General features: G+C 40.3%; 1 protein-coding gene across 2 annotated transcripts in view; it reads right to left on the reverse strand.

Moving 5' to 3' along the window:
- The window catches only part of Gsk3b (glycogen synthase kinase 3 beta), a 175558-nt gene that overhangs the window by 97545 nt on the left and 57197 nt on the right, over window positions 1-20816 (reverse strand). For both annotated transcript variants that reach the window (XM_037209762.1, XM_037209763.1), the window contains exon 2: window positions 2694-2887. In XM_037209762.1, coding sequence (XP_037065657.1) covers window positions 2694-2887 — 194 coding nt within the window. The remainder of the gene's footprint in view (window positions 1-2693; window positions 2888-20816) is intronic.

The raw sequence follows: 20816 nt of genomic DNA on the forward strand, positions 1-20816 counted from the left end.
CACCCTGTTGGTGAGACTTTCACTACTGAGGTTTCTATTTAGCCTAGGCTTTTCTATTTCCAGCATCATTTCCATTTCACTTTTCTTTTGCAATTCTGTCTCTTCACTAAATTCAATTTTTGTATCACAGATTGACTTCCTACTTCATTCAATTTTTTGGTACACTTTTCTTGTTCTTTGAGCTGTTTGATCACAGTTATAATCATTTTGTTGAATGGTTCATTACTACGTGATTGGTAACTTTTTCAGGGTGAGGAACATGTTGTCTTGGTTTTTCATGTCTCTTTCATTTCTGCACTGGGACTTGTGAATCTGAAGCAGTTAGTTACATGTTTTTCTTTTTCTTCACATCACCTTTCTTCTTTCAGCAGAGCCATACACAGAGTGCAGGAGAGATGGAACTTTTATTGAGGGCTCCAGGTTCTACCCTAGTCTTTTGAGTTTGCTATTATCTACCTGAACAGGCGCCACCCAAGGGTCACAGTATGCCTTTTACTAATCCTCTCCTCTGCTGCCTTTTGATGTGTCTCTCCAAATCTAGTTGTTCTATATTAAGTAAGCTTTGGTCAGCCAAGGTTGGTGATAGTGGATCCTGGAAAGCTGGATGTGCAGTTGGAAGGTGTGTGGCTCTGTGGGGTCCTCAGGTGCTTGGGCTGAGGTCTTCAGAATAGGTTGTACTACCTGTGTGAGGTGTTGTGTGGCTCTACAAGGGGCATCCTTCAGTTCTTCAGTTTTTCTTACATGTGTCTTTCAGCTTCCAATTAATAAACAGAAGCTAAATTCTATGAGTCAATGAACATTTCTATATAAAAAAAGATATAAATATATAAAACTATTTGTTAATAGGTTTTCCACATAACTTAAACTGCCTGAAAATGAGATCACTATATTTAAAAAGTACAACGAAGAGGAAAGACATTTTTAAAGGGGGAGATGGGAAAATGACCCAAAATCTCACGTGAGCACCAGCATGTAGTAATTCAAATCCCTAAGAGTACTAGATATTATCTCTCCTTATCCTTCAAAATATATGTTATACATAGAAGTATATATTCACAATAAAACAGTACTGATTTCACACCCATTATTTTCTCTTTATCCCAACCACAAGTGAAACCAAACAGGAGACTTGAAATCTATGACAATACAAAGGAAAACTAAAATTAATAGCTAATGAAACAAGAATCAATAATTAAAAATGCAGTTTACTGATACTCAAATTGTAAAAGCCAGATTCAAACACTTAAAAAGTCACTTTTCAGAACTGACTGACCTATTATCTGTCTTATAACTAAAGGTCTCCTACATGAAGTAGGTAATTAGCTGAAGTTTACTCCTTCACCACAGACACTCCCTACAAAACAAAAACTCACTTAATTTTTATTTTTGGCCTCCACTATGTATGTAAAGAGAATAAAGACTAAATTCTACACAGAAGGGGTGAGTGAATGTAAAGAACCTGAGCTGAGTAATGAAGCCTGCCACTTTTTAGTATGTAAGTGATCAAATGTAATAACAAAACCAAAAAAATTCAGGAATTAACTTATCAAGAATAGCCCCTGTCAGGAAAACTGAAACAAAAAGTAGACTTTAAAAAATTAGTATTTCTTATTCTTATGCAATTCAACATTTGAAATACCAGATCTTCCCAATTTATAAGCTTAATGAAATCCCAATTAAAAATTCCAACAGAGGGAAGAGCTTAGCCATAGCCCATACAATGTGCCAAGTTCATCAACAAGTATCATGAATTCAAGTAGGCACGTCTAAATCCCCTGGGCATCACTATCCTCTAACCAACCTGACTCTAGGAAGTAAATTTTCCCCCCTTTGGATTTTCCAGACAGGGTTCCTCTGTGTATCTATCCCTGGCTGTCCTGGAACTCACTCTATAGATCAGGCTGCCTCTGCCTCCCTAGTGCTGGGATTAAAGGAGTGTGCCATCACTGTCTGGCCCATTTCTTTATATATATGCAAAAAGCCTGGCTTGTTAGATCACAGGCTTTATACAGGGATTAGCCAGGCCTTAAGAAATACCCAGGACCTTCCTTAAACTGCCTGATGCCAAGCCTGATAATCCAGTCCTAGATTTTCACGCAGCGGAATGTTTAATATACACAAAAAATAAGTGGGGGGGGGGGGGGGGGGGGGGGGGGGGGAAGAGTCCTATGTTTTGCCCTCTGACCTCTACACTTCCAGAGCAGGAATGTCTACCCAGTCAACCCTATATGAAACAAAAAAATAAATAAATAATAAGTGTAGTTTAAAAAAAAATTTTTAAGTCAAGTTTAAGAATGTATCTTTTACTTTTATATAATTTTACCCCCACTCTAGCAGCTGTCTGTTGAAGATCGAGAGATTTAACAAGATCGTGAAACAAGAAAAAACAGTCACCAAGTGCACTGCTGGTTCTCATCACATGGAAGTACAATGTAAGTGACAAAACAAACCAGTGAGAACTGAGGTCAAGCCCCACGCAGGCTGAGCCCCAGGAAGCTCCTGAGTTCAGAGCAGTCTGGGCTGTACTGACCCCGGAAGGAAAGGAGAATGGAAGGAGAGAGGAAGGAAAGGAAGGGAAGGAGGGGAGGGGCAGAGAATGGAAAAAGAAAGGAAGGGACATGGGTCAGTGGTTAAGAGCAATGTAATTTTAAAAATCTATATACAGTAACAAAGATGCAAGCACCAGGTTTTACCTTAAATCGCTTGTCCTGCAAAACTTTCTTGATGGCAACCAGTTCTCCTGAATCGCAAAGTTTGGCTTGGTACACCACACCAAATGATCCATTTCCAATGACTTTAGTGTCTGTATAACTGACTTCCTGTGGCCTGTCAGGCCCCTGTCCAGGGGTTGCCACCACTGTGGTCACCTTGCTGCCATCTTTGTCTCCTACAGGAAGAGAAGGATTTAAACAAACATGAAAAGTGTATAGCAAAATTGCCAACACATACCAAGTAAATACAGTCTTTACTTAAATATTTATTAGTTTAGCATATAAGATAGTTTTCAGTTACAGGCGATTTAATCCACCATTTACTTAGCCATTCTAGTTAAATCCATTCTGCTTCGTTTAAATACATGACGTCATCTGCTGAAAACAAGCGCCTAGAACATGATGTAGCGTTCTCACATTAAATAATGCACTGGGGAGAAAGGTGGAGGAAGGGTAATACCAGAGGACAACAGGGAGGAAGACAGGATTGAAGGAGTGTGCGAGGGAAACTGGGAAAGAATTCATCATTTTCAAGTAACAAATGGGAAGCCAGGTATCACTGTTCATGCCTGGACTCCAGGCCAGGCTACCACAAGAGCAATGCCACCCTGGGCACATACTTAAGAGTCTATAAAATACATACATAAGCCCAGCAAAATTAAAGTTGCCAAGTCAAAGTCCAAATGGTAGACTCCCTTAGGGTCTGACTTTCTGTCCAACTTTTTTTTTAAAGGCTGTTTACTTGAAAACAAAATAAATGTAACTAAAAATGAGTAAGTACACCAACTCCATTCTGACCATTCTATCTTCTGAAAAGTAAGGCTTTGAGGTTTTGCTTTTATCTTATTCCTTTTAACAAAATTAGTGTAATGCCTCTGAGAAAACAGTCACATGAGAAAATTAACTTGAGCGGGGAGGAAGGTTGGAGACAGGGTTTCTCTGTGTAACTCTGGCTGTCCTAGAACTCGATCTGTAGACCAGGCTGGCCTTGAACTCAGAGAACCACTTGCCTCTGCCTCCCAAGTGCTGGGAGGAAAAGAACTTTAATTTGGGGAAAATGCATAAAACAAAGCACAATAAAACCCATTTGAAACTGAGCCCGTGTGTGGCTTACCTATATACCCTCATCTCATTTACAGACCTTTCCTTACCTTTTTGCGTTGCCTCATCCTTAGCAGCAATCCATACAGTCCCCTTCAAGCTCTAGACCAGCTTCCCATTTGATTAGATAGTCCACAATTGTCTCTGAATTCCAAACTATCCTAGGCTACCTATCACCTGGTTCTCAAGAGCTTTAAACCATTCTTTTAGTGATGTCACAATAAACCTAAGTTCTAGAAACAACAATCATGATGAAAGGACAATTTCAACTCTTTCTGCTCTTTCCTAACAAATCTAATACCAATCCAATGCAAAGTATAAAAATATGTGTATATAAAGTAAGTTCTTTAGCCTCATTGAACTTTATCTTTTTTTATTTCTCTTCCATCATGTGACTTTTTTTTTTTTTTAAGATGCCAACTGAACTCATACTAACCTAGTAAAGAGGTAACTCTCCCAGGCATTTCCCCTATCAAATACCAGTTGTTTGATAAATACCCAAAATGTCCGTGGCATACAATGACCAATATGTGTACCACTTAATACAGACAAAAGCCAATATGCAATGTCTGTGAGATCACCTTTCCTTAAAAGATACCCTTCGTATCAGATACAAAACAATGACTGAAAAGTATAAATGATTTCTAAAAAGGATAGCCAGGTGATTTACAGGTAGTCTGGCATTATGTCTTTAGTTTCAAATCAAAACACTAAAAAATTTATTACTAATACCAATTTCAAATTAGCACAGTATCACCTGTTGAAAGACACGTTAACTCCAAAATTTTTATCTATAACACTATTATGTATGCACACAAACAGCCGCACAAGTCAACACAATATATATTGTGGTCCTCAGAGCTCTTAACTGCTCACTTACATCATAATGATGTTCTGAAACCTACTTTAATTCTAAATCATCATGTTCCATCCTCAAAACTGTGACTATAGTTATCTTAATTACAATTTCTCAGTTGGTTGTAAACTCTATCCGCTCCCTCCTCAAAAAAATTCTTAGTTTTGTCCCTCCTCCTCCTCTTCCTCCTCCTCTCTCTTCAGAAATGAGCCAGGTGTGGAGATGCAAGCATTATAATCTCAGCACTAGAGAGGCAGAGGCAGGTATATCTCTCTGAGCTCCAGGCCAGCTTTGTGTATATATAGTGAGGTCCAAGATAGCTAGAGCTATCTAGAGCTATGTTGAGAGACCTGGTCTCAAAAAAAAAAAAAAAGGAAAAGGAAAAGAAACTAAGATTTCTTTGAAGCAAAGAAAGTAAGATAGAATTTACACCAATTAAGGTAACCGATTTTTGAAGACGCAATATGAATAACAGCTGAAGCATACAACAAGGTAATACTGGGGGAAAGCTAACAATTACTGAACTGGCGATCAGCAATTGGTGTGCCAAGGAAAAGCCTGTCAGTGGCATTGGAATCAGCTGACTTGGCAACAGCATAACAACTATACAAACTGATGTGGTGTTTCCCCAGATAACTTCCCACTTCACTGTTTTTGTATGCTTTAACACTGACATCAAAGAGGACTATTATGTCTCCTATGCAACTAGAAAGCGAGTAAGAAAGACTAGCTTCTACACTAGGTACCAGTGCTGTGGTCCCCTCCTGCAAGGCATAGCCTGGCCGCTGCCTAAAACTAACTTCACATGCTTTCCCACTCCCCTAAAAGAGAGAGTCTGGTGACAGCCTGTGAAAGGACTGGAATATAGAACAATCTTTAAAAAAGTTTCCCACCCTTGACTACTTAACCCTGACTAGAAGAAGGTATTTCCAAAAATAGTTTGGCAACATTATGTCTTGAAGCTTATACTTCCCAAAAGCAGATGAAAAATAAAAACTTTGAACACTAGACTATGACATCCAAATAATTAAAAATTAACTGCTAAAAGTTAGATTATTTTGTACAATACCACTAACATACAAAAATCAGAATCCTCATAAAAAACTAAAAATAACAAATCTGTTACATTAAAAAAATCACTTTGCTTAATACTAAATATCTTAGAATGTAGGGCATAACAATTCTCATACTAGTTGTATGACACCCACCATTAAAATAAAATTGGCTTTCAAAACCTGTCCTGTCTGTCAGGTAGACAGCAGACCTGTGGCAATTAGCACAGCTCCAGGCCCTCTCTCTGACTCCTCCGCTCTTCTGTAACAAACGGAATCTGGTTACATGGTACACATTTCCTGCTATAATTAGAACAACGTCAAGGTGTACCTTCCTGCTTTCTAGCATAGTAAAGAGATCCTAAATATATCAATCACTATGGATCCCTCATGAAAATAATGGAAAGATGATATGCAATGTACCACCACCTTCCAGCCAGCAAGAAGGCCCAGCAGGGAAAGTGCCGGCTGTGAAAGCCCAATATCCCATCAAATGCCCTATCCACATGGAGGGAAAGAGCCGAGGCTCCCATACCTGCAGATGGAACATATTCATGCTCATCACACACACACAGAGAAATGCATAATAAACTTTTCAAAGCTTTTCTTAAAAAACCAAGAACTATCTCTGATTAGAGACTGTTAAGATATAGAATACAAATGTGAAATGAACATCTAAAAAATATCAAAAGCCCACCTCAAGAATTAAAATTTGAAACTCTAGCACTGTCATTTTAATTTTATGTGAATTCCTAAAACTTAAAGCATACTTTATTTAACAAAGTCATTTTTTCCTTCTTAAAGGGGCCAGTTCTCAAGATTCAAAGCTGAGAAAAGGCAACAAGTGAAGCATGTTTTCTCAAGAGACTTCTAAAAAGCATGAAGAAGCCACACAACCCAGGCCAATGGCCCGAAACTGTCCGCAGGCTGCTTTGGTGACCTGAAAAGGGAAGCGGAGTTGGCAAAACTCCATCTCTAAAACCTCCCTTGCCTCAAGAACACAGTCCTGATGTAAATAACACAAACTGAAAGGCCTGCAACGTGCCATCTGAAGCTTCACTGAGACTCACTGCACACCTAAGAACATTATAGTATGTGGAAAAATGACACTACCTATTATTTCTTGATCATGAAGAGAAATAACAGTAATTTTCCCTTAAGATTATGATTGGCAGAAACAGAAACTAGCTGTTGCCAATTTTTCAGGTTAAAAAAAATCAACTCTATCTTAAACAACTGGATAAAAAACAACTATTAAAGCAAGATGCTTTCCCAAAACAAATAAACTTGCTTAGAAACATGAGCAACATAAAAGTCACCAAGGAAAATCAAGAACTAAGACCTACAGATTCAGAATGACACAAATTCTAAAACTTCACAGTGAAAATAAAAGTCCCTACTCTTTTCTGGGGACTCTCTAGGCCACAGTGCAATTGTTCACGGATGTTGGAGCAAATGAAGCTGAGGAAGAAAGAAAAGGAACACCAGAAAATCAGAAAAAAGTAGTCAACGCTAATTAGCAATAGCATATAAAAATTCCAGGACACCCTGGAATAAGTAAACCCTTTATTAAATTAAAAAAAAAAAAGTTCAACCCCACATAATCCTATCTAAAGCAGCAGAGAAAATCAACCAAGCAAAAACAATTGACTGACTATGTTTCTGAAAGGGCTAGCCTGTGCTGAACCGTGCTCTTCACTTCATGCGGCACTGGCTCTAAACACACAAGATGGGCACTTCATGCCGGCACAGCACAAACTGACAACCAAGGAATACTGCCCGAAACGCCTTGATTCCCACTCAAGACTACCGTACATTAGGAACTACAGTCTTCTTACTATACAGTGATTCCCATTCTAGACTACTGCACATTAGGAACCACAGTGTTCTTACCATACAGTGATCCCGACTCTAGACTACTGTACATTAGGAACTACAGTGTTCTCACCACACAGTGATCCCCACTCTAGACTACTGTACATTAGGAACTACAGTTTCTACACACAGTGATCCCACTCTAGACTACTGTACATTAGGAACTACAGTCTTCTACCAACAGTGATCCCACTCTAGACTACGTACATTAGGAACCACAGTGTTCTTACCATACAGTGATCCCCACTCTAGACTACCGTACATTAGGAACTACAGTCTTCTTACCATACAGTGATCCCCACTCTAGACTACTGTACATTAGGAACTACAGTCTTCTCACCACACAGTGATCCACACTCTAGACTACCGTACATTAGGAACTACAGTCTTCTTACCAAGTGAGCTCCAGGAAAGCGCAAAGCTACACAGAGAAACCCTGTCTCGAAAAACCAAAAAAAAAAAAAAGAAAAGAAAAGAAATGGTTTATACAGAAAACAAAAACTTTTCATGTTCTTCTACCATCATCCCTCAATACAAAACAAATTAGATATCTTTGTATTATATTAGAATGTTTGATTTTTAAATTGCTGTTGAAGCTGGAGAGAGGTCTCAGCAGTTTAGAACAATTGTTGCTCTTGCAGAGGACCGAGGTTTAAGTCCCAGAACCTACGTGGTAAACCTACAGTACCAGCTCTAACCTGAGTACCAACGGACCCAACACCCACCATCTCCTGCTATCTGTAGACACCAGGCACGTATGTCATGACACACATACATGCAGGCAAACAGAAAACTTTAAAAGATTCTATTCAGTACCCCACAGTTCTATCGCAAGCTCACAGCGCAGGCACAGAACACTACAACAGGAAAGTCACAGCCTGAGTGTTTGAAGCAGAGAAGTTAGCTGCATGCATGCTAGTGCTCACTCTCTCCACTCTTCTATATTCTAGGACCCCAAGTTTAGGGAATGGGACAACCTATAGTGGATGGGGCTTCTCACTTCAATTAACATAACCCACACATTTATCCAAAGACTCATTTCTCGGATAATACTAACAGCTGCCACGTTGACAACACTATGTCAATGTACTTCTACCATTCTGTGACCATCATAAAATCAGACTACCCACCAACTATGGAAACTCAGCTCAACAGCCGTGTGCTTACCTAGCAAGTAGAAGCTTCTGGGTGTAGCTGAAGTTTTCTGCAGTCCTGCCTGGCCCACGGTCAGGACAAATCTCTCACCCACCAGTCCCGCAGCCACTCAGTCCCAACTGAGTAAACACACAGAGACTTATATTACTTATAAACTGTACGGCCATGGCAGGCTTCTTGTTATCTAGTTCTTCTATCTTAAATTAACCCATTTCTATAAATCTCTATCTTTCCACATGGCTCATGGCTTACAGGTATCTTACATGTTGGTACTCATGGCAATGGCTGCAGCATCTCCTGACTCAGCCTTCCTGTTCCCAGCATTCTCTTCTCTCCTTGTCCCGCCTATACTTCCTGCCTGGCCAATTAGTGTTTTATTTATTAACCAATCACAGCAACACATTTAACATACAGAACATCCCACAGCAGCTGGGTTCAATCCCTACTACTGCAAACAAAAATTCTCAAGATACTCTACATCATGGAACACTGAATAGTCCCCAATTTAATTATTTATGTAAAAATAAACATCCATCTCAGTGTGCAAATTTGATTGTGTTTTTAATAAGTAGTAAAATTATACTTACAGAATTTTCTAAAATATATTTGACTTATTAACAGTAAATGTATGGTATAATACGTATATTTGTTTTAGATTTTAAAATTCCATTGTTTTCGGTGTCTATGTGCACTCTTGCTTTTGGGAGTAGCTTCTCTCCCTTCACTGTGGGATCAGGGATCGAACTCACATCCTAAGGCTTGTACCCACTCAGCAACCTTGCTGGCACTGTATACCTATTTTAGATAGTGATACACCTGACGTGGCAAAAATGTTTTCAAACAAAAAGGGGTCTCAAGAAGAAAGAGTTTCAGAAGGCCTGCTCTAGGAGACAATCATTACCACCTAGGTCAGATAGGAATACATTTTCCCTGGGGGCCTAGCAGCAGGACTGCCGTGACTGGTACAAAAGGACAATGTCATAACTGGTACAAACACAAACCCTCACTTGTATGAAAGATTCCTTGTGATTGGTGAAAGTGCCTCTTCCCTGCCTACGTAAGAAGACTATCTGGCTCACTTTCTGAACCAACTAATACACACTCCTGGGTTGCCTTCCCTTATGTTGCAACATTAGGATCCGTCAAAAGAACTTCTTGACTGGGCTCTTCTTGCCTGCTTCTACTAGAGCAGACTAATCTGGTAGCAGAAAGAGGACAGTAGTGAGAGAGCACAGTGGCCACAAGTGGTGGCTGCCATGGTACACCACACTACAGAGGCTGCAGAGAGAGTTTCCAGCTGTTTTGACAGCAGCAAGTGAGGGGGATCCGCCAGCTGGACTGCAAAAGCAAGCCAAAGCTGCACCTGCCTTGAGAAGCATCAGAGGCAGGGCGATGCACAACTGCCCAGCAGAGACGGACCGCAGAGGCGGAGCTTCAAGTGCAGTTGGGGTGCCAGGTGCATTTACAGTTACAGAAGAGGTAGGCTACAAACCAGGCGGTGGCAACAGCAGCAGAAGAGCAACAGAAAACACACAAACAAACAAACACAAACAAACAAAGGCAATAGCAGCAGCTTCCTCCCAAGCGGTGGCAGCCATGACAGTGGCCAACGCAAGCTGTAACAATGGCTGCGGTGCAGGGCAGAGAAACCCAAAACCTAGGTCCATACGCTGCAAGGCCAACTGCCTTGAAAGGCTGAGGAATCCTACAGGAACCGTAACAACTGGAAAGCTGACTGTCCCAGGAAACAGGCCTACACAAGAGCTATGAAACACTAGAGGGTGCCACCTGCTATTGCTACTGCTTGCCTGCCGCCGCCGCTGCTGCTGTCCGATAAGGCACAAGAAAGTGGCCAAGACCAATACTTGAAGGCCTTTTCCTTGCCTGCCCATGTTCCAAGTAAAACAAAAGGACTACAGCCAACTGACAGATAACACCAAGTTTTGAACCATACGCTCTACCGTAACTGGCTATCTGTAATACAGCAGAGGTGCTACTTCAAAGGATTCTTGTGAGGAATGCTAACCCTGACCAAACAGTGTTGGGATTTCTGTTGTTTCTAATAGCACACTGTATTGTGGGTGCTCAAGAATTTATAATCTTTGAAGTCTGACTTACGGAGCAGACAAGGACAAGATCCTCCAGCTCCGCTCCGCTCTTTGACCTCTCTGTCTGTGACCTCCTGCCGTGCTTATCAGTATTCTATACTTAGTGAAAGCACTGGTCCCTCTCTTCACTGGGAGCTCTTAGGAAAACAGAGGTTATCTTGATCATTTCCCGTCTGCTTATTATTAGCACAATGAAAGTGCTCAGCAATGTTTGTTACAGGATTTACAAAGACCATTCAAGCAGAAGAACTGTTACAATTTGAGAACTGACTGTACTTCGGGCCAAACACAACAGTGCTTGCCACTGCTCAGATCCCAATCCTGGGGTAAAGCATATAAACGCCTTTACAACAGTAAAATGTAATTCTGGACTTACTGCAAACAGGTCAGTGTTTGCCACACATGGGTTTAAGGCAAGCACAATAGTTACTCTCTTCCAACAATATGCTATGGCCTTTGTTATTAGGACAACATATCAGTCAGGCGGTGGTGGTGCACGTCTTTAATCCCAGCACTCACTCGGGAGGCAGAGGCAGGCGGATCTCTGTGAGTTCGAGGCCAGCCTGGGCTACAGAGTGGCATCCAGGACAAGCACCAAAACTACACAGAAAAACCCTATCTCCAAAAATCAAAACCAAAAAAGACAGCATATCACTCTCCAGCTCCCAAAACCTAACTGTGTTCAACAAAACAAAAAACTTCAAATAGTTCACAGAAAATTCTGGTAACAGACTCTACTAGCTACCCAAAATTTTACTTGGAAATAGCTATACTTGTTTTGAACTACTTTTAATTAACTTATTTTTTTATCTTCTCTTAGATGCAGAACTGTACTTTAAAACAAGCAATACCCAAAATGAGAATGAACTGTACTAATTTAACAGTCTGAACTTCTATTAGTTTACTAAAAATCATAGAATCAAGCCTATTTTCTATTTTTTCTAGCTTCCATGAACTAGAATAGAATCAAACTAAGCCTGAAATGAATAAATATTCCACCTGATCTAACCCACACTTGAAATAATTACAAGGCAGATCTTAGAAATAAGTACTAACCACTGATATCTAAAAGATCTGCATGGTGTACATAAGTCACTTTGACAACCTTTAAAATTTTAATGCGCTTCCCAAACTGCCCAATTTTTGAGAAGGAAGGTAGAAAGATGGTATTTCTTCCTTTAAGGAAGAAAGTTCCAGATTGTCAGTGTAGTAATACACCATGCATGGAAGTAAAGAATCAACTCTAAGTGCTTACAGTATAAAGCAACAATTTCTCCAACAGCTCCGATTCCGATTCAATGAGGGTTTGTTTCTTGCCCAGTCACAAATCCAAGTATAGCACCAGAATTAACACTCTAAGTATTTCACAATGGAGTGAGTCTGTCTGGGATCTACCACCCATCCCTTTCATCCCAAAAGACACAAGTTAGCAGTTCACGCAAGTCTGCCTTCCACTGAAATATGCACCAAAGATAACCAAATTTCTTTGCAACAAGTCTTTCTCTGTACCGCCAGCTCCCAAAAACCAACCCAGTGACTTCTTATTATGAAAGCTCGGCCTTAGTTTAGACTTGTTCCACTAGCTCTTATAACTCAAATTAACCCTTTTATATTAACCTACGTTTTGTCTCATGGCTTTTTACCTTTCTTTCATTCTGGATGTCCAACGCCCTCCCCGTCTTGTTAGTGTCTGATGCTGGTCTAGATTCATCTCCTCCTTCCTCTCTCTTTGCAGGAAGTCCCGCCTATATCTCCTGCCTAGCTACTGACCTTTCAGCTTTGTAATCACAGCAATACATTTCCACACAGCGCACAAATACCCCACAACACTTCTTTCCCAAGGCACATCACACAAATTCACACACAAACATGCTTTTACACATATTTTAAAGTGAAAGATTATTAAGCTAAAAATTGCTGGTAAATATCACTGACAACAGGGTTTGCATTCTTTGGGTTACTGCTTACTCCTATGTGTTTTACTAATCACTATTTAACAACTAGAATCCATTACATGAAGGCAACGCTCATGTTCATCTCGTCTTTCTTGGAATGACCCCATTTCACACCTACGCACACAGCAGACTGTAAAGTAACTGCTCATATAAGTGAAAAACCCTGCGGCTGCCAGTACACTTCAGAAACTACATACAGCTGAAGTGACTGAAATAAATCCCCTAGACTTAAAAAGATACGACAAAGACAACTAAACTATTTGACAATTCTGCCTAGGGCCAATCATAATTATCACACACCGACATCACAAGCAATATGTTTATGAAGCACGGTATAGTATACAAAGTTTACCATACAATATCTCATCTAAGATAAGTCATAATCCTAAAGGGGAAATTGAAAACCAATTTGAAACCAGGGAAGAGAAGGTTAAAGCTCAAAAACTAACTTAAAATCATTCAAGATTATATAATCAGAACAAACTATTTAAGCAAATTTATCACAATGCAAAGCAATAATCAACTGCTCAACATCAGCTGCTACTCTTCCAAGAACAGAAAGAACATGAACAGAAAACAGGGAAGCATGATTTTTCTATAAGCAAGGGGGATATGAAATGCAGATCTTACTAAATCACATACTAGCTTTTATTAAAAAAATTGTGCTATCTATAAATTCAAAAGTATAAATTTGCTTAAAAAGAAGATTTTAATCTTATGATTATGAACTACTTAATACCTTTGATGTCAAATTATATAAATAAATATGGTAGGGTAGCACAGCGCTCCCCACGTCCCGTTCTGAACAGACTCCGAAGAGACTCAGCGGCAGTCAGTGCACAGCACACAGCACAAGGACTGCCAGCCCGACACCTTAACATCGTCCCATCCTTACGTCAGTAATCGTTCACATATAAACCCTCACGTGCCCATGAGTGTGCAGTATTTTACAACCATCAATCAATGGCAGACAACTCTCAAACACTCCTCAGGTTCCTCTAACTTCTACTGTTCTTTCAAATCTTTAGTTACTTGAAAAAACTTTTCTCATCCCTACAGATTTCACCCCAAACCCCAAGATTTAAAACCAACCCTACCCATAGGTAGTTAAAAAAAGGAAGGAAGGAAGGAAGGAAGGAAGGAAGGAAGGAAGGAAGGAAGGAAGGAAGGAAGGAAGGAAGACACAAGAGTGCTCTTTTGTGCCAGCACCACACAAAAACAGTATCAACAACTTACAAAGCTGCTGCGCATGTGCAGAAAGACCTATCCATTTCCCACAAGTCTCCACCTCCAATGTCCCTCTGTCTACTTGCTATTAGTCAATTTTTTAATTTTTCACTGTATATATGCAAATATTTATGGTAACCATTGCTCAGTTATTAAGCCTTTATAGGACAGCCTAGGAAACTACATTTAAAAAGACGTACTGCCAGGCAGTACTGGCATATGTCTTTAATCCCAGGCAGAGGCACAAGGATCTCTGAGTTCAAGGCCAGCCTGGTCTACAGAGTGAGTTCCAGGATAGCCAGAGCTACACAGAGAAACCCTGTCTGGAAAGAAAACAAAAAACAAAACAAAAATAAATAAAATAAAAAATTAAAAAGATGTTAATAACCCAATTTAATCATATAGAGTTAAATCCATATTCATTTTTATATTTGTCATCTCCCAGTAAAAACTGGTTCCCCAACCCTTTCCCTGCCAAATAAAATAAAACAGAATTTCTTCTTTTTTTTTTAAGGAAGACAAGAAAATCTAGCAACGGCATGCAAAGAAGACACGTAAAAATCCATGGATCCAGGAAGGAAGAGCATGGCCGACTATGTCTTTCACAGAGCAAAGCCACTTGGTGTCGTCTCTCCCTCATGAAGCCGCACCAGAAGAGATGCTCCCGGAGTTCTCAGTCACTAGAAAGGGCCGTCGGGACGACAGTCCTACACTGGCCTGCCTCAGAAGTATGGCTGCTCATCCTGACAGTGTGTCGTAAAGGAAAACGGAGGACATCTCCCACACTGCCCATTCACTGCTCGCAATGTCAGAAGCTCAGAGAGCCATGAAGGCAGGAAACAATCTCACCCTTGGATGGCTCCAATGTCTAATTTGTCCCTTTTAGATAGTCTTTGTCAGTTATTTCAATTGGACTTACAGTCAACGAGAAGTGAAGAGCTCCCAATTAAACAAATCATTTGTAAAATCAGACCGTTTACCAAGCTACATTTAGAAAACAATGGTAATGGGTGAAATCAAAACACAGATGCTGTTTTAATTTTTAAAAATCATCCAGGCTGAGAAAGTAAATCAATTTGCCGCCACTCTGCTTCCTTCTGTAGCATCATTTTCCCCTGACGACTGTCTATGACAGTCTCCAGAGTAAGCTATTCAAGTGTGCAGGAAAGGGAAGAAAACACGTGCTAAAAGTTTCCTACACCTAATTTCTTTCTCCCTGGCCCCCAGTGCCCTATTCATCGCCTGTAAGGCCACCCACTTTCCAGGTTACTGTACTAAACTGCAGGAAGAAACAGAATCCCACAAAAAATGCATCCCTGATCTTGAGTCATCTTGAAGACTTTTCTTTACATCACTACAGTACCTCAAGGTACACAGGAATGAATTAAAAGCAGCCATATTCATAAATGACAAAGACCCAGAATAAGGGGATGAGGTATCAGGGAAAGTCACTGATGAGCACTATACTAAAACTAAGGACATGGGGCAAAACAGCTCATTCTAACCACGTATAAAGTTTTTTTCTTTTTAAAGACAGAAACATACTACAGGAAAAAAAATGCAAAGCAAACTAAAAACTCTAAGTGAACTCAGGAGATGTAAGTACTTGTAGTTTTAAGCACTTGGCAACTCAATGCTAGCTTGGGTACATAGTGAGAATCTGTCTTTAAAAAACCTATAGCTGGAAGAAAATACAAGAAGGGGGGGGTCCTTTGGAGATTTAGATGCTCCAGAAGAAGTTAAGAACATGAAACAAAGCAAGAATTCGAGGCAAAAGTGGTAAAATAACAAGTAAAAAGAGGAAAAATCGGCTGGGTCTCTGCGTTTGACTGCTGCTGTTGCTACAGTAACGAAGTGCCACTAGCTGGGCAGCTTACAAAACAAAAATGGGTCTCTACTCTTTCAGCAGTGGAACCAGAAATTCAAGGCTGCAAGTCCTCCCCCTCCTCCCCTCCCTCCTCCTCCTCACTGGGTGCAGCCCCTGCCTTGTGTCCTGACAGCCCAGTCCCCTCTGCCTCTGTGGTAAACCTCTCCTGTCCCTTCTCTCCTGTGCTCTTTTCTAAGGATATCTGTCCCAATGGATCATCTGAGATGACCTTATTTCAAGATTCTCAAATTAACTGCAATCTACAAAAACTCATTTGACAGGTAAGATATCATCAAAAGGTACAGGAATTTGATGTGGCTATTGTTCCTGACTGAATATTTGAGGCCCCCACCACCATAATTTGTGATGCATAGGTTGAAGTTCTAAATCCCAAAACGTTAATGTCAGGCTGTAGATTAATGCCACTGGTGGGTAATTAAATTTAGATGGGGTCACTAGACCTTTCTCCCTCTACCACGTGAAAGCACAGTGAGGAGCTATCTACCCTCAAAGCAATAGGGTGAAAGAATTCAATCTGCTGGCATCTAGGACCAAGAATTTTCAGTCTCAGGAACTGGGAGAGAGGGGGTAACGCCACTCTTCTTCAGCCATCCAGTCGATGGTGTTTTGCTTTTAACTTATTTTCCAAAAGGCCATTTTTAGACTATCACAGTTCTCAACTTATTCTTTTTTTTTTTTTTTTTTTTTTTTTGACTTTTCAAGGCAGGTTTTTTTCTGTGCAGCTTTGGAACCTGTCCTGGATCTTGCTCTGCAGACCAGGCTGGCCTCGAACTCACAGAGATCCGCCTGCCTCTGCCTCCCGAGTACTGGCATTAAAGGCGTGCGCCACTACTGCCCTGCCTCTCAACTTAATTCTTTAGCTTAACAGAACAATCTCAGATCTAATAAGCAAGAAACAGCAAAGAGACACGGTCAAGTGGAGCAGAATGCCAAGGAGGAAAGGAAATCACCGTAGATAGTAAACACAGAGATTAAAGAAACCCTGGAGACAGACATGAAAAACAAAGATGAATCACTGTGCCCAAAGTGAATTCTTATAAATGATAACCAAAAATCCAGTAATAAAAGCTTCTAGAAATTAAGAAAGCTGTGTCTATAAGACAAAAAGATACAGTATAGATTAGAAAGAGCAGCTCTGAAAGATTAAGCAAGCTGGAGGCAGAGGAAGGAAGACTGAGCTCAGGGCCATCTCTGGCTACACCACAGGCCTCTGTCCTTAAAAAAATAAAATAAATTCTTAAAAAGGAGGAAGTGAAGTGCCCTAATTAAAACTCAAGACCAAAAAGTAATCTACCAGACAGACAACACCCAAGCAAATATACAAAGTAATCACTAAATGATGCCTGGGCAGTGATGTGCATCTCTGTCAAAGCCCAACACTGTATTGTTCTCTTTCCCGTTTTAGGGGCAGGGGAGAAGATCTGAGCTTGGGAGAGCTACAGTGAAAGGGGCGGACAAGCATGCACCTGGAATACTTCTGTAGTGATGACAGAAGCGAGATGAAGAGGGCTGCGTCAGTGACTTTCCTGTCCATCTGTCGCTGTGGTTCAACACCACGACCAAGGCAACTTAGGGAAGAAAGGGTTTATTGGGGTGATGGTGCCAGGGGAAGAAGAGTAGCTGCAAGCATGGCAGCAAGTGGCAAGCGTGGGGGAGGGGGCTGGAAGATGAGAGAGAGAGCACACCTTTAATCACAAGCACAGTTTAGAGGGAGGGAGCTAACTGGAAGCAGAGCGAGGCTGTATCATCTCCAAAGTGGCCCCCAGTGATGCACTTCCTCCAAGCAAGGCTGCACCACCTAAACCTCCCACTAAGCACCACACACTGGGAACACGCTGCAGGGCACTGGGAACCACGCCTGCAGGGGCATATCATATTCAAACCACCACAATGATCATTTCAAACACTTGGTGTTCAGTCTACTTTCACCTTCCAACTGTTAGCAAGTTACAGGTCAGAAAAGGAAAAAAATTATTTCAACCATTCCTCCTATCCCTAAATTGCCTATGATAAAATTAGCAAATGCAATTGCTAATTTCCAATTGTCCTGGCTAGTTTTATGCTAACTTGATACAAGTTAGAATCATCTGAGAGGAGGGAGCTGCAATGAAGAAAATGCTTCCACACAATCCAGCTATCGGGCATTTTCTTAACTAGTGATTGATGGGGCAGGATCTAGCCTACTGTGGGTAGGGCTATCCCTGGACTGGTGGTCCTGGGTTCTATAAAAAAGCAGGCTGAGCAAAGCCATAAGGAGCAGGCCAGTAAGCAGCATTCCTCCATGGCCTCTGCATCAGCTCCTGCCTCTAGGATTGTAGCTGAAAGTTTTCCTGTGTCCTGCCCAGTCCAAAGCCACTCAGACCCAAATAAACACACAGAGGCTTATATTAATAATGGCTCAGGCTTCTCACTAGCTAGCTCTTACATCTTAAATTAACCCATTTTTATAAATCTATACTTTGCCACATGGCTTACTGGTCAGTATCTTTACATCTTGCTTCCCCTGGTGGTGGCTAGCAGCATTTTCTCTGCTCTGTCTTTCTCCTTCCTCTCTCTCTAGTTAGAATGTCCCGCCTAACCACCATTGGCCAAACAGCTTTATCAAACCATTAGAGCAACACATATTCACAGTATACAGAACGACATCACCCATCACAGGATCCTGCCATGTTTGAGTTCCTGTCCTAATTTTCAATGATGAACAATGATATGGAAGTGTAAGCCAAATAAACCCTTACTTACCCAAGTTGCTTTGGTCATGGTGTTTCATCACAGCAACAGTAACACTAAGACACCAATTTAACAGTATCTTTGATTTAAAAAGGTTCAACTTCAATGTGGTGGGAAAGGGACATACATTCAGTAAGCTATACTCGGAGGCTAGCGATATGTACTGTACCATTCATTCTGCCTAGTACTATTCCCACAGTGGCAACCTCCCACTGACAGGGGAAACAACATTACTTGACAGTATTCCACATTGCCAAACTAAGGTAGGTTAAGGGTACTGAATACATTTTCAAAACATTCAAGGTTTTAACAAGGGATACAACAAAACTAGGCATCTTCAAATGTTTTGGTGGGAGAGGTACAGTCCAGGGCACATACTAACTTCTGTCACTGAGCTTATACGGTACCCATAGCCCTCAAATGTAAATTTTTTTTAATCGTTTAAGATTATTCCCAAAACCTAAAGCAAAAGATGCTAGAAGAGAAAAAACAAAACAAAACAAAAAACAAACACTAAGTAAGAAGAAAAGAAAACTGGTTAAGGGCAAGGGCTATACTTGCCATTTTAGTGAAATTACCTGAAAGAGAACTAAAGCTGGCTGATTATCATCAGGAGAGTAAATCTCAACCTAAGTGTCAGGACAGCGTCATTAAGATCTGTAGTTGCAAAACAGTGCAAATGCATATACAAATCAATCACTGTTAGGACAGATGACTAAATGCCTATCACCAATACATATGTACATATTAACTTTAAACACCGCTTCTCTTTCATAATGTATGAGGATTAGTAACAGTGAGACTATACTCTCACCCAGTATTTCACTTTCTAGTCATGTGACAAAAAATTGTGTGTGTGCAATCTTAATGAATATATATATATAAAAACTCTCAATGAATATATACATATGTACACATGCACATTGAGACTTTATGTAGAATAGCAATAAACTGGAGCCAATCTAGAAAAATTGTAAAAAAAAAATATATCATTAGGTAAACTATGATAAGCTCACACTGAAAGAATACTAACCAACTACTGAAATTACAAATGGTATTTGTTATAAAAGCGTTATTTGCAATACAAGATCACATCAAAAAGAAGTCTACAAAGTGCTATTTACTGTGTGGTCTCCAACATCAAAATGCAAACAGGAATTGTCTCTGAATCATGAAAATAGATAATGTTTTTTTTTTCTTTTTTGTACCTTTTTATAATTTCTAAACCACTTGTAGCTGAGCACTTACAACATTTTAACAAGATAAATCTGTTTCATATTCTATAAGGATTTTCCTTCTTCAGAAGTTTTTTTTTCTTCTTAGATTTTTATTTATGTGTATGAATGTTTTTCCAGAGTACACGTATATGTACCACATGTGTGCCTGGTGCCCTCTGATGTTAGAAGAGGGTGTCAGATCTGTAAAACCAGAGTGACAGGTGGCTGTGAGACACCATGTGGGTGCTGGGAATCAAACTCAGTTCTCTGTAAAAGCACCATTCGCACTAGATCACTGAGCCATCCTTCCAGCCCCACCCCCAGAAGTATCTTTTGCGGGGAGGAGGTGACACAGAGTCCCTCTACATAGCTGGCTGAACTCACTCTGTAGACCAGGCTGGCCTCAAACTCACAAAAATCCACCTGCCTCTGCCTCCTGAGTGCTGGAATTAAAGATGTGCATCACTATGCTGGCCAGAAGTATTCTTGATATTACCTAACTTCTATTTTAACTACAATATTACAATGGCTATTTCTCCTCCCCTACCTCATGTCTCTCTTATTTGTATTTTATTTTTTGGAGGCAAGGTCTCACTAGGTAGATCTGACTGTCCTGGAACTACTATGCCATAGACCAGGCTGGCTTCAAACTCAGATCTGCCTGCCTCTTGTGCTAGGATTAAAGGTACACACAACTACAAATAGCTATTTCATAAATAATGTATCCTTAGTTCTAAAATTTATCATAGACCATTACAAGGAGCTGGACTGAATACTGAACTCACAGCCATGTTTATTATTTAAGCTCTGTTTTTTTTTTTTTTGTTTTTTTTTTTTTTAAGATTTATTTATTTATTATGTGTACAGTGTTCTGCCTGCATGTATCACTTCAGGCCAGAAGAGGGCACCAGATCTCATTACAAGTGGTTGAGAACCACCAT

This window comes from Peromyscus leucopus, chromosome 12 (genome assembly GCF_004664715.2).
Source record: "Peromyscus leucopus breed LL Stock chromosome 12, UCI_PerLeu_2.1, whole genome shotgun sequence".
Lineage (NCBI taxonomy): Eukaryota > Metazoa > Chordata > Mammalia > Rodentia > Cricetidae > Peromyscus > Peromyscus leucopus.